The sequence below is a fragment of the Canis aureus genome, chromosome 23 (assembly GCF_053574225.1).
Source record: "Canis aureus isolate CA01 chromosome 23, VMU_Caureus_v.1.0, whole genome shotgun sequence".
In the NCBI taxonomy this organism is placed as follows: domain Eukaryota; kingdom Metazoa; phylum Chordata; class Mammalia; order Carnivora; family Canidae; genus Canis; species Canis aureus.
In genome coordinates this window covers 36,488,051-36,503,785 of record NC_135633.1, presented here as the reverse complement: position 1 = coordinate 36,503,785, position 15,735 = coordinate 36,488,051, and the positions used below count along the sequence as shown (strand labels likewise).

General features: G+C 36.5%; 1 protein-coding gene across 30 annotated transcripts in view; it reads left to right on the top strand.

Annotated features, from left to right (window-relative positions):
- DLG2 (discs large MAGUK scaffold protein 2) overlaps positions 1-15,735 on the top strand; it is a 1,979,996-nt gene that overhangs the window by 1,326,845 nt on the left and 637,416 nt on the right. For all 30 annotated transcript variants that reach the window (XM_077867259.1, XM_077867261.1, XM_077867262.1 and 27 more), the window contains one exon: positions 4,391-4,441. In XM_077867259.1, the coding sequence (XP_077723385.1) occupies positions 4,391-4,441 (51 nt within the window). The remainder of the gene's footprint in view (positions 1-4,390; positions 4,442-15,735) is intronic.

Below are 15,735 nucleotides of genomic sequence, written 5' to 3'. Positions count from 1 at the left end.
CAGTAGAACTGTGGTTCTAGTCCACCTTTATATTTTATATATTGGATATCATACTTTTCTGAGGCCTTAGTATATTGGTGCCTCTTTAAGAACTGTGTGTTTATTGCGAATAGAGTTCATATCTTAAATCTCTATTTTTTTCAGTACCTGTTACACCACTTGGCACATCACACATGCTCAAAAATTGTTGAGTGGAAGTATGTTTAGTTTTAAGAAGCCAATACTTTGATATTATTATATCAACACTTATAATATATGATATGGGGTTGTATAAACATTTATGTATCCCAAATACTAAGATGCTTTTAGCCTTAATGAAATTATACCTGTGGCAAAGAACAAAAAGAAAATTGTGAAAAAATCATTTCTTTAGACTCCAATTAAATCCATTAAAACAAGAAAAGGGGCAGCCTGGGTGGCTCAGCAGCTTAGCGCCACCCTCAGCCCAGGGCCTGATCCTGGAGACCCGGGATGGAGTCCCACGTCAGGCTCCCTGCATGGAGCCTGCTTCTCCCTTTGCCTGTGTCTCTGCCTCTCTCTCTCTCTCTCTCTCGGTGTCTCTCATAAATAAATAAATAAAATCTTAAAACAAAAAAAAAAAAACATTAAATAGTTCATCTATTTATTCATGAAAGACCTCTTTTCAGAAGTCAAAAGTACATCTCAATTAAATTATATAATCATCTGGGGAGGTAAAGTATCACTGGAGGGGGAAAAAAGCAGTGAGATAGCATGCAAAGTGTATGAAGTTGTAACTTTAAGTACCAAGTTTGAATTTGAATGGGTCACTCTCTTCTGTGTGATGTCAACAAGGCTACATGACCAGAACAGTGCAGGACAATGTGCGGCATCAATTTGATTTTCTAGTCCCCATAGAAACCTACCAGCTGTCATCATGGAACCATTAGGTTCAGGAAAATCAAGTATCTGGAAAAAAAAAAAAAAAAAGAAAAACAGATTTTTTAAAACTTGGAAATTCTATATTTGCAAAAATGTCAATCTTCTCACTTTTCTAGTCTTCATGGTGGGAGGATACTAAAAGTGATGGTCAGTATCAGAGCTGTAATAACTTGAATCTAATCCATGTAGCTGTCCAGGCCCCAGACTATCAGGTGCATAAAACATTGCCTGGGTACTGAAGTATCACTGGAAATACTACTGATCAAGAACAACAACAACAAATTCATGTGACAGAACTGTTTTCTGGAAGAGGGTTTTGTGAATTTAAAGACATATTGGTAAACTAGGAATAAAAGGAGATCACCAAGGCATGTTCAGACAGTAGATTGTCTGTAAATCCCCAGAAGATAATGGGAGTCCATTCACAGCATAGTTTTTTTGTTGTTGTTTTTTTCTGGGAATACATGAAATATGCATAGGGAGCATTACTGTGTACACCTCTTGGCTTTTTACCAAGCAACAACTCCTCTAAATAAATATGAAAAAAAATTATTTAAAAAATATTGTGTTGGTGTACTTATTTGAAAAGTCACTAAATTTTCATGAATGTCATAACCCACCCTTATGTATTTCTGATTAAAATGGAGGTATATTTAGTTATGCTTTCTATCCTTTCCTCCAAGGCTTTTGCCAAGAGAAGTTGTGGGATTTCTTGTCTCAGGTGTCTTGAGGCAGAACAGAGATCACACTCTCTTAGTGATGACAGAATAGACACCAGGACCTCTTAAATGGCTTTCCTGAACTCCCACATTGGCTCTTCTGATACCATGTTTTAAATATTCTCAACTCAAAAAAAAAAATAAAATAAAATGAATGAATGAATGAATGAATGAATAAATAAATAAATAAATAATAAATATTCTCAACTCAGGTTTGTAATATTGCCTCAGCCCTACTAAAAACCTTTCATTCCTCCAAAATTTCACTAGATCCTGTTGTAGTCTAGGATTCTTTTTTTTTAGAGTATGGTTGAAACACAATGGTCATTAGTTTCAGGTGCACAACATAATAATTCAACAATTCTCTCTGTTAAGCTGTGCTCACCACAAATATAACTACCATCTGTCACCATACAAAGGTATTATAATACCTTTGACTATATTCCCTATGCTGTACCTTTTATCCCTGAGACTTAGTCATTCTGTAACTGGAAGCTTTATTCCCACTCCCCTTCACCCACTTTGCCCAAATTCTCTGCCCTCTTTCTCTCTGGCAGACATCAGTTTGTTCTCTGTATTTCTAGCTCTGACCTTCTAGTCCTAGAAGGTTTATTTATTCATTCGTTTTGGATTTTAGATTTCACATATAAGTAAAATCATATGGTATATTTTTTTAAAGTAAAGTGACATCCCAATCCAGATGGCATCATCTCTTCTTATGAAGACATCCTAGATACTAGGGAATTAGGCAAATGACATTACTTCTTTGGGTTGAAAACTAAAGACCCAGGAATCTGTAAGTCTCCTCCTATAGTTTGTCTACCTGATGAGGAAACTTTTGAATAGCAAATTGAGATATGTCTCTACAGTGCGTGTAGGAACTGAAGTCAGCATATATGATCATAGAATTGTTAAGCAAAGATTTGGGTAGACCACAAAGGACTACTACTGTATGCCACTAAAGGACTTTTGTCTTTTAAGAATTTCCTCACAGAATGTCTTTCAGCCTGAGTTTTTAGATTTTATTATCAGAGGCTTGTTTTCCTTTCTTTGAAGTCTTTTTTTTTTTTTTTCCTCTCCCCACTTTACAGCACTTTGATAATATGAAAGGCTTCACTCTAGAGAAGTCACTGAAGCAAAGAAAAACTTCACAGAGCCATACTGGGGGAATTAAAACATATCACATTAATTCAGCCTTCCCTTTCTGTCTTCTATCAACTAAAGAAAGTTATAAAAAAAATAGAACTAATATGGAAACACAGACATATGGGGAGCTTGAATTTTGTTTTGTACTTTTGCACATAAAAAACGAAAACCTCCATAAAGCCGCTAAGGCTTTCTAACATCATCAAGTCCTCTTCTATGAGTCATTAACTTACTGAAGCCCTGAAAATCAAATTTGGTTTAAGGCTGTTTGATAATGTAGTAGCACAGTAAAATGTGATTCACCAATTAGCTCATGTAATTAGAAAATCAAAAACATGCTCTAAGTGGCTGGTGGACACACATAAGTAAAGTCTATTATCATTGTTTATAGCTGCTGATTCTAGTTATAATTATACCTTGCACTGATGATGCCACATCCAAATTCCTTATGGAAGAGAATTCACAAATATCTGTGTTTACAAATAAGATAAATAAATGAATACTTAGTTCAGTCAGTTGTTTTTTTCAGCTTCTTTCTTACATCAATAATTATTTCTTCCCAGACTCTGTTAAGCATAAGAGTATCTAGTCCTTGCCTTTATAGAGCTCTCAGTCTACAAGAGCTGTGTTTAACTTCTTCTAAAGAAAGAAAAGTCAACTGGTTCAGACCCTACAAAAATGATAATAGTTAGAAATTCATCTTTCTGAGATGATTAGATGATCCCTAAATGCCAATAATGTTGCCAAGACACATGAAAGAAAAAAGACATAGCCACCTCAAGAATTTTCTTGCTCAGAGGTTTTTGCCTGGCTGAAAAGGACTCTGATAAGAATGGGAATTGAATATTTGTTAGTTTATTTTAAAGCCACTCTTCATCTATTCTGTATGCACATCTGCTGACATCTAAGGCATATGTTCTATATTGCCTGGCTATATTCAATATTTCTGTCTGTAAATTCATGTCAATGCAAGAGTTGCTTAGATGGCTAAAGCTTTCTCATTAGGAATTTCAAACATATCCAAACATATCATTCTTTTCTTGCTGCTACTGAGGTACATGAACATGTATGAAGTACATGATTACATAGTCCAGGGCTTCCTAATAAATATAATGAAGATAATGGGGATGAATTACCTGAGCTTGAGCCAATAAAGAAAAGGCATTTCTTATCTGACACAGTTATTCTGAACGCTATTTTTTTGGAAAAATATGACATAGCATTGTGCTGCCTTTTCTACTGACTTATTAAGGTCATATTTTAGTGTTCACTCATGGAAATTGTAAAGGATATTAGGAAATTATTTCCCTTGTACCTGTAACATTGCCCCTAGGTAGTTTATTCTTTGTAACCTCACAATGCATATTTTGTGTTGTTCCCTCGGCCCCAAATATCACCTTCTCAAATATCACCATTCTGAGGAATGCAATAAGCTTTGATTATTTTTTATAAAGTTTCACTCATATATTTTAGAATAGCTTAGATTATATTTTATTTGGATGAAAACACGATCACAAACATTAAGAAAGTATGGTTTTATTCATAGCCAGAATGAAACTTATTGTTAAAAACACAGCCATTTCCCCCTTAATATGTATTTAATCATTCTTTTTTCCTATTTACAGGTCAATGGGACAGAAATTGAATATGAGTTTGAAGAAATTACACTGGAAAGGGTAAGAAAAATCCAATAATCCAAAACCTCAATCTTGCATTTGACATTCTGCATCCTAATGCATTATTTTGTGAGATCACACAATTGTGTGTTTTACCTTGGAAGTTTCCAACAGGTTTCAAAATAAAAATATTAATGAAATGTTTGCAATGGAGGTTACAGAGACAAACCAAATTATCAGAATATTCCATGTGTAAATTGCATTGCCAAGATTTGGAGAGATGAATGAGAGAGAAATATTCAATGAGCTAGTATAGCACTTTTTCCTATTATTTTCATTATTAATGTTTTGTGATACAGTTTTAGATACATTACAAAATATTTTCACTTATATAATATTATTGCTATCTCATGACTACCATATTCATGCATGCATTTTTAATTTAAAAAAACTAATTGATGGGGGATCCCTGGGTGGCTCAGCGGTTTAGCACCTGATCCTGGGGACCCGGGATTGAGTCCTGCATCAGGCTCCCTGCATGGAGCCTGCTTCTCCCTCTACCCATGTCTTTGCCTCTTTCTCTCTTTCCGTGTCTCTCATTAATAAATAAATAAAATCTTAAAAAAAAAAGGTGACGCATTTTAAAGCCATCCCTTTGGAGAAAAACACAGCAATCCTGCAGATCTCTACAAATATGTTATTAGGGACTTGGCAAGGCTTTGACAAATTAGCAAAATTCTGTGTAACAACCCGAATCTATAAAGGTATTTTAGAAAACAGCAAGAGAAAGGCCAAAAACCACCTAGAAAAAAAATATGACCAAAACAGGACATTCATCAAAAAAGAAAAGGCCAATAACATATGAAAATTTGTTCATTAATAAACAAAGAAAACAATGATCCTAAATGGTTTTTGTGTGTCCAGTTGGCAAAATCAAAAAGGAAGGTTAATATTCACTGCTATGGAGTGACCCTAGAAATTGTTATAACCACAAAAAAGCAAATTGGAAAAATGAATCAGAAGCTTTAAAATGGGCACAGTTTTTTTGACTCAAATTATACTTACAAAATATACAGACATAAAGAATGTTCATATTAGTATTGTTTATAATAATGAAAACTGAAAAGGACAAGTGTTTTATAAGACATTATTATATGTCCAAATAATAGAAAATTATATTAAATTATATTATAATGGTATTTTTAGGAATATTTAAATATAAAATGGAAGGCCTAATGAGGTTCTTATTAAATTAAAAACATAAATTTTATAATGGTATGTAAATACAACCCCATAAGTACCAGTATGCATAATTTGCATTCTTAAGTATATACATAAAGCCTGAAAGGATATACACCAAAATGTTAACACTTGTTATTTTTTATAATTTTTAGTTTCTTCTTTTTGTTTGCTAACCATTCATCTTTTTGCTAAACATTCCATAATAAACACATAACCCATTTATAATAAGAAAGAAAAATGTAAGTATTTTTCTAAGCTATATCATCAAGTATGAATTCAGACTCTAGACCTGAACTTAAGTTTATATTCCTTTTAAGTTTACTGATTATTCACTTTCCTGAGTTAGAAATTTTTCATTCTCAACCTAATTTTTATTGAGCATGAGTGGTTTTAAAAGGAAATTTACATTAAAAGCTAAGTGTTTGACAGATGTGTTCTTTAAAACTTCCATTATGAACTTTGGTTAAATTTTAATGGCATGCTAAATGGAGAAAAAATGAGGCTTATGGAAAATTAGCCCAAATGAAAAAAGAGAACACATTTCTTCTACTAAATCAGTAATCTTTTCTTTAGGACTGGCATATATAATTTGCGGAGTACAGTGGGAAATGAAGATGCAAGGCCCTTGCTTAAAATTGGCTAAAAATCAAAAAGATGGCAAGAACTGGGCATTAAATGCCACGTGACCCTTCTTAAATGTATGACCCTGTTTGGCTGTGCTGATCTCACAGTCAGGGAGCCAAACCTTCTCTCCCCACCCCCCACCATCTTAATATGACACCATGTTGTTAACCTGGTTTTATAGGTCAGAAGATTGAAGCTCACTTTGGTGTGAGGTAGAACATATGGTGGGAGTGAAACAACTGTGTGTTCTAGGCTGTGTTCTGATGCTCCCTTGCTTCAAGATCTGGCAAGTCATCTCACCTCCTGCCCTCAGGTTCTCAGTCACACTCTGAAACTTACCACTGCCCTGAACTACACCCGCCCCCAAACATCCATCGCCTATTATCTTTGCTGAACACCACCTCTTCTATGTTCTTATCATTTATTGTAGTATTCCCCCTCGAAAATTTGTTCAACTCCCATTGGGACCTTGAATCACTGATTTTACCATTCTCCTCCCATTTTCACCTTTCTTATGGCCCCCCCCCCCCATACTCCACAGTCTCCCTCTCATAGGCTTTCAACATTTCTTCTCCTCACTTCCTTTCCGTGCTCATCCAGCAAAGCCTCAGCCCTCCAAGTCACCACCTGGGCAATTGAATGGATTTAGAGAAGCCCTCATTCATCTCACTTTAAATTTATAGCTATTGATTTCGAGTGAACCTTCAAAACATCCTTCCAATTCTTATATATTTCTTTAGAAAAATCATTTTCTCATTCTCTGGAACAACAGATTCACAACTTATTTGCTCTCCTCAAGTCTCAAATACCGCCCCCCCCCCCTTCATCCTCATTTTCAGCTCTTGATCTCTCTTCCTGTGTCCTTGAGAAAAATCCAAGCAGTCATAGGAATATCACCTCACTTTCCTACCTCCAAGTCTGCAAGTGTGATCTCCCTTTACAGGGGAAGAATGTTCCCTGCTCCTTTGTGAGGCCAGCCCTTCACTTGTGACCTTCACTTGTGACCTGCACTCTGTAACCTCTTGTCCATTTAAGGACTCTGCTTCTGCAGTTTTCTCCTCTCTGTCTCTCCTACAAAATCAGTCTCTCTCTCTCTCTCTCTCTCCTTCTCTTTTTCTCCTGGATAAATTTAATGCAGACATGATATAATATCTCTCATTAAAAAAGAAAAAAAAGTCCTCTAGCAATGCAGTAATATAGGACAAAACAAAACAAAATGTCATTTGCCTCAATGTTCCCCTCCTGTTATTGTTTCATAATTCTATTTTTCTTTACCAAAAATCTAGAAAAGTTGTCTATTTTCAATCATCCCACTTTACTACTTCATTTTCTTATTTTAACCTAGTTCATGTTTTTCATCCCCTCAGTAGTCCTAAAATCATCTTCATTAAAGTCTTGACCAGTTCCATTTGCTAAATCCAAGCATCAGTTCTTCATTCTAACTTCTCAGTAGCATTTGATGCAGCTATCACTGGCTCCTTCCTTCAAGATGATAATTCCTTGCCTTGCAGAACAGACTGTTTCTCCTGTTTGTTCATGACCTCCCTGGTACCCTGTCTTGGTCTCCTTGCTGGCTCCTCCTCTAAATGTTGGAGCATTCCAGAAACCCAATGCACAGACCTCTTCTCAGTCTCTCCTCATTCCCTAGTGATCTCATCCAGACCTATGGTTTTAAATACCAACCATCAGCTGACAATTCTCAAATCTAAATTATGACCTCTATTCTGCATTCCAGATGTATGCAACTAACTGTCCGGTTGGCCTCTCTGCTGAATATCAAGAGGGTCTTCTAAACTTAATATGTTACTAACAGAATTCATGATTTCCCTGTACTCCCTACCCTCAGGGCAAAAGCTGCTTCTACCCTAATATTCCTCATCTTAGCTAATTGGTTCTATCATTTTCCTTATTATTCAGCCCCCCCAAAAAAACTCCTCTAGGAGTCTCACTTAATTGCTCTTTTTCCCTTGACATCCAGAGCAAGTCCTACCGGTGCGACCATGAAAATATATTTCAGAATCAATCAAATTTTATCACCGACTCTGCTGAATTCTAGTCCAAACTAATATCATTCCCGTGCCTGTACTACTGTAGTAGTTTCCACTTTTGCCCACTGCTAAAAGTAGCCAGAGTAATCTTTTCCAAAATATAAACCAAATTATACCACTTTTATTCTTAAAACCTTCCAGGAGGCAATAATTACACTCATTATCATCACCTATAAGACCTTATACGGTCTGACCCCTGCTTCTCTGACTTTATGTCCTAACCACCAACTACTAGAACATTTTACACATACTTTCTTGTCATTCCTCCAAAAAGACAGGCTTTCCCTACCTCAGAGTCTTCTTATATGCTATTCTATTTCCTGCAATAATCTCCCCTTGGATCTTTAAATGGCTTGCTCTTTTCATCATTTAAATATCTGCTCAAATGTCTCAGAAAAGTCTCCCTTGTGCACCCCATTTAAATTAGTACCAGCATCCCCATTACACTTTCTTTTTCCGCTTTCATAGCTTTATTACTTTTTTAATTGCACTTACCAGTATCTGAAATTTATATTATTAATTTATTTGTTGCTCATTTTGTTACTATCTGTCTCCTTCTCTAAATATATGCTATATGTAAATATATACTCACTTCTGTATCCAATTTGCCTAGAACATTGTCTGGAAAATATATACTCAGTGAATATTTGGTATATGAATGAATTATGCCATTGCTCTACGACTGCAAATCCAGTGAGGTAGAGACACATGGCCTGCATCTGAATCTTGCCTCTATCACTTCCTGGTTGGGTTGGTTGGGCTGAATACTTAACCTTTCTGTGCTTCAATTTCCACACTTGAAAATGAGGTGAAAGTATTTATAATTATCTCCTAGGGTCTTTGTGATGATTAAATGAGTTAATATAAAGGTTCAGGATAGCATGCATCGTTGTTATTCTTAACTTTTCCTTTGTGCTAACATAATAATTCTCTTAAGTGATCTTTATTAGGATCATGAAGGAAGCTTATTAAAAACATAGCCTCCCAGTCTCAATGATCTAACAAGTCTCATTAATCTAACAAGAACTTGTCTCATATCAGTTTTTTTTTTCCAGTTACTTTGTTCAGTGTTAGACATCCAATGATGAAGTTATGGTTCTAGTTATGTGCTCTTACAAATTCCACTTTTTCTACATTTAATCTCTATAACATTTAATTTAATAATAAACTAATCACATTCATTTAGTAACACCTTTATGAAGTGGGTATTGCCAACTCCATTTTACATATTAGGACATTGAGGCTCAGAAATTAAATAACTTAGGTGTTAGCAAGGGATGGAACTAGGATTCAGCCCCATGCCCAACAGATACTAGAACCTAAACTCATTACCACTGAGTTAGATTGTCCTCAAAATTAAGTTCAAATGTCATTTCCTCCAAGAATCTTTTCTTGATTTTCACTCTTGGGCAAGGTCCCCTTTATAAATTGACCTAAGCAGAGAACTTCTCACACTAAGTGATGAATAAAATATATCTTTTCCACTGACCTATGAATTCCTTGACAGGAGGATTTTTATTATAGTTTTCCTTATTTTACCATGATGACATAAAAAAGAAAAGGCAATGAACAATTTTACAACAAATTGATGACTCCTCCCCTACAGCAGCATTGCTTAGTGCCTTGGCCACTTGCCACACATAGTGAATTCCACACATGTCTAACGTACATTCATTTTCCAAGCAAAGTCCTGAGCATAGTCCTTGTTTCCTAGAATTTTACAGTATGGTAGAAAACATAGAGAAGTAAATAGGCAAAAATCACGAAGAATAACAGAGTCTGTAGATACCTGGCTCAGAATGAAGTATTCCACTGAAGCTTTATACCTGAGCTGGCATAGGAAAGATGAGAGGGAGCAAGTCATGGGAAAGGGAGTGGAAGAAGAAGGCCTCAGGGAACAGCAGATGCAAATGTTCAAGGACCCATGGAAAAATAACATGCTCAAAGAACTGCAAGTCCAGAATGACTGCACCTCCAGCTGAGGTAGGGCTCAGAGGGAGAGGCTAGGTTAGAGTGTTGGGAGAAGGCTGGAGAATATAGGTGCCTTAGGTAACATAGAGAGGAGTTTAAATTTTATCCCAATTTTATCCCAAAGGGAATGGAGACCTTTTGAATAATTTTAAATAGAAAAGTAACATAATTGGGACACCTGGGTGGCTCAGTAAGTTAAGTGACTCTTGATTTCAGTTCAGGTCATGATTTCAGGGTTCTGAGGCCCAAAAGAACAGAGGGCTGTGGCGAGACTGAGGGATGGGCAGCAGAGGGAGTGGGAAGGAGGGACTGTGCACTCAGTGGGGAGTCTACTGCTCTCTGTCTCCTCTCTGGCTCACACACACTCTCTCTCTCTCTCAAATAAATAAATCTTTAAAAAAGTAATATAATCATGTATGTGCTTTAAAAAGATTACTTGGCTGTGATATTGTATATACATTTCATAGGATTCAGGAGATAATGCAGGTATGCCATTTAAGACATGTAATTTAGTGGCTAAATTCTGCCAATGGTGATGAAGAAGGAGACTATTCAAAATATGTTAAGAATGTTGGAAGAACAGATTCTAATGTTCTGTAAGATGAGAAAGTGTCAGAAAGAGCAGAAAAATCAAAGATACCTAGATTATAATCCAACAAATTCCTTTCATTAACACGGTCTGGGTCTTTCAGCAAAAGGCCACCTGTGATATTTCAAATCTTTCTGTCACTGTGGGTTCTGATGACATTAACAAAGGTGGCTAAGTATAAAGTCTATGCCTCTGGGTTATTTATCCATTATTCATGCATGAAATTAATAGGTTAGGTACCTCCAGTATGACTTCTATCAAGAGAAGCTAGTTTACCCAGCATGGATAATAGATTCATCATGGCTTTATAACCCTAACCATCATGCATGACTACAATTTAGCAGAGATATTGAAGTGACTATACGACTATCTGCCACCTCCTCTGACCCCTGTCCCCAGCCTCCAAAAAAAAAAAAAAATTGGACTACTTTCCTGACAGCTGCAGAATGTATGATCATGTGATACTACTTGAATGTTCTATCTGATGAGTTAGTGATATTCTTTTGATGTTAAAAAATAACAACAACAACAAAAAGCCCTCAAGGATCTGAGCTATCTTCCCAAATATAAGCAATTTGTAGGGCAGAGGAAAGTGACTGATTTATTACACCCTCCAAATTCCTATAGATGGACCAAGTTTTGAGTATAAGGTGGGTAACATGGGGATTTTGAAAATAGTATTTGTGAACTGCCAGGTAAGAAGTGACCCATTAAAGTTGTCTGATGGACTTTCCAGATTTATCAAGGTAAATCATTGAATGTCTGAAAGACTTAGGTCACATGTGTTTATCTCAAATGTGTTTTTCATCTTCATGAAAATTCCTAAATTCAAGTGGAATTAAGGGTATATTACTTCAAATCACGTAGAAGTCTTGGATTTCTAAATTTCTGATTTTTTTTTCTTCAGCTATATTCATTTACTAATTTAATAGGAATAGGAGTAAAAAGCCGAGTCCCAATGACATTTGCTGAGGTTTCTGCTTTTATATGGTCAGCTCTAATACAGTCTTATTCCAGTCTAATTAAATAATTTTTAATAGTCGGTACATTTCTTAAATGAATTCCAAATTTTATGTATGCTTAATTATCGGTGTATGTTTTAAGTGTGTTTGAAATAATATATACACATGTATATTTGTATGTGCATGGAAAGCACTTAAACATAAGTGTGTATTTAGATATAAATAAAAATATTTACTTAATATGTATGAATTTAGATCCGACTTTTGTTGGCATTGTGGGAAGTATCACAAGATTTGTGGAACAAGAGTAGGTTTCTAGAAGCAGTGGAAAGCAGCAGTCTTTGAACTTAGACCTTATTTTGAATCCAGGATCAGCCACTTCCTGTGTGACCTTGAGCAAGTTACTGAACCTATTAAAGCCTCATTAGTTTTCTCCTTAATGAATGAGATACTAATATCTATCAGCATTATTGTGAAAAGTAGAAATAATATATGTAGAATGCATAAAAGTTCATGGAACACATTGGATGTTCAATATGATTAGCTCCTACAAAGTGTATACACACACCTCATTTCTTTTTTTTAAGGTGTCACTACTTCAGGCTATGATTCTGAGTCTAAATCAAGTAGCAAATGCAGGCTTCCTCTTTTCCCCTGTGACTATATTTGTGGTAAATGATAAGCTGCTTAAGTGATCCCCAAAATGTTCGTATATCCAATTATCAGTGTATTCTTTAAACACATTGAGTGTATAAATAGAGTCTGCTCTTCAGTTTGCAAATATAACCTCCTTTGGAATAAGAGAGTGATATTTGTAGCTCTCTCCTTTGTTAGCTAAGAATTTAGTTTCAGGCTAGACAAGCAGTTGCAGTGTATCCTTTTGTTTTCAATAGCTGCAGGCTATGATATTTGCTCCAGTTGCCTAACAGGTCCATGAACTCTTGTATTCTAATAGCCCCTACTTCTAGTCTCTACATATGATATGTGAGCAGCATTCCCTTTGGAGAATGGCTCCTCTCCCCGTACTAACCATGTTGTTCTGTGGACAGCTGCCAGTCGTGGCACCCATCCCACAGGTGATTGGTCTAGAGCTACTAATTGGAATTACCTGGTAAGCAAGTGAAAAGTAATACTACTACCTGAGCCTGGCCCTATGCCAAATGAGGAAGAACCTTGGGAGGGCGGAGCATGGGGAATCTTTATTTTGGAAATATTCTTAGTGATTTGATGCACAGTTTAAGAGATGACACTTGAGCCAAACTGAGCCAATAAAAGTGCTCCTCAGGATTTTTCCCACTAAAGTGTGGGGAATGGAGAGGTGCCACATACAATCATGTAGCAAAGCTGTGAAATATGTGGCAGAGGAGTGGTTGAGCTGGGCATCTCCTACCGTGTGGAATTAGCTCATCTGAGAAAAGAAGGCTTCTAGCAGAGAAAGCCAGAGACAGAAAATGAGAAAGGGATGAAGGGAAGGAGGGAGGATGAGAGAGAGAAGAGGGAGAGGGGATAAAAGAGAGAAGAGGGGAAAGAGAGAGAATTGGAAACATCCAGTTCCCATGTTAAGTCTGTCCTAAAAGCAACCAGACACCACTCCCTAGCTAATGGCTACTTGAGTCTTCCCTTAAATTCTTCTTAGCCAAACTTGTTCATATCAGGCATCCACACTTAACTGATCCATATTGGGCATCCACAACATTTGCACTTACACAAATGTATCTTGGTGTTGTGGTATAGCTATCACTGTGCTGAAGTTACTGTGTAGGCCATGCTGCCATAGCCTTTTCTCAAAATAAATGTTGCCTTGCTTAGATTGTCTTGCTTAGGTTGTCTTTACCTTTCCTAAATTCTAGTCTTGTCTCTCCCCACTAAGGTAAGGTCATAAAGCAAAGCTCTCCACTAGAATAGTGTTGGCAGGTTGCAGTAAACCTTAATACCCCAAAGTTTACACATACCATCTCCTTTAAAGATGTGTTCCAAGTCCCAGAAATAAGAGCAATAAAAAAAAAAAAAAAGAAGTGGCAGGTATAGAGAATGGCCGGTGACAGGTCTATCAATTTAGGTCTCTACTGTCAAGAAACTTTTCTGATTTGGGAACCAGCCAACTTTGCACATTTGGAAAACAGTTTGCAGCATTAACTACTGGACTCAAATTTCAGGGAAAAAAAAAAAAAAAAAACGACTGCTAGAAATATAGTTTACAGACATTTGAGGGGTCGTTAATCTAACTTTTCTTAAAATGTAAGCACCAAAGGCTCAGGATTGAGGAGCTCCTGGTAAACATACCTCAAAGGGCATCATTTAGATGAATCGGCACAAAGTACTTTTAGCTGAAATTCAGCTGCTCACTCCAGCCATCTCCATTTTTCTTTATAAGCTTCAGGCTGAATTATCTCCCTTCTTTCACCTCACAAACCCTCTGTTATCAGCGTATTAACAAGTGCTCTCTTCTAGTTCATTAGTCTGGCCTCCATGCCATCACATCATCTGAACTGGCCAATACATTCTCTTCTGTGAACCATTTGTTATACTATTATTACCCCTATCTTTCTTTGATGTAGCCCCTGATTATTACAAGCACATTTAATGCTAGTGTAGTGGAGCTTCTAAACCTAACATCTTTTAAACAAAATGCCCAATAGAAAGACTTACACAGAAATGATAAAACTCTACCATTTCTGAGTTGAGTTTTACAAGCAGAGTAGATATATTTCTGTGACTTGTACCAAGATACAGATGGTTAAGAAAGCTTGGCAAGGAGAACTGTCACTCAGGGGTGCCCTGACTGTTGAGGATTACCTTGAGGGTAGTGGAAATTAAAGACCCAAAGAGCAACAGTACAAGTCCCCAGAAATCTGACATGGGTCACAAAATAGTAGATCTTGAGAAATGGTAAAAAGTGGGTATTTTGCTACTTGCATCTGAACAAACTCTTACTGATGTAGCTAAAGCAGCAGCAAATGCAGTTTCAGTAGCTCAACTGTCAGGCTGGCAGTGAATGTAACCTGTCATTTGTAGTGCTTCTCTAGCAGTCACTTCAGCCATCTTCAGAAAGATCCCATAGTTCTATGTTCTTACACAGTGATAGACAACCTGTACCTGCAGTAGTCATTTTTTCCTCACAAGTAACTGCCACAACATCCATTGCCTCTCTCTGAGTTGTCCCTTCCAGTCTGTCAGTTTCTGCTATACCTTTCCAATCTTGGTTGGACATTTGTTGGTTATCTACTCATTTTGTTCTGATATCATTCGTTTTAGTTCTGATATCTACCTTGGTCACATAACCCAGGTGATTTGACCAGAGCTAAGGTGACTCTTAACTCCAAGGGTACTTTCTTACTGATTTAGGGCAGTTAGTGTATCTTACTGCCCTGGCCTCCATCAGGTGGTGGGTATGCAAACCAATCCAGTACAATCTAAGGGAATCCTATGACTTTTAGTTAGGATTCTGGGACAGAAACCACCCTTCCGTAGGCATGAAGTAAAGAACTCTATATAGCTTGGATAGTGGTATGGAGCCATTTATGGCAATAAGAAGATTCCAGCTTTAGAATAAAGGAGCATTTTAAATGACAGATTAGATAAATGGGGTAAAGATCAGTCTTAGCAATATCTTGAGACCTTGACTCAAACCACTTTGGAAGCAGCCCTTCTGCTTTCAACTTTCCTCTTTACCTCCTCCCTGCAGTGAAAAACGACTTTAACAGGGAGAAAGGAAAAGGAAAAATACAGGAGAAGAAACAAAAACACTAGTAATACCTCAAAATAAAGATACATAGTAGAAAAACTGAAAGTTATTTTGAGAATTTAAGAAATGGTTATAACTGGTGGCTTTAAAAAGTATATATTTTATCCACTTAGTTTAATGAGCTTGACATATTTTTAAACTTACACATAATCTATCCTTTGGAGCAATGGAAT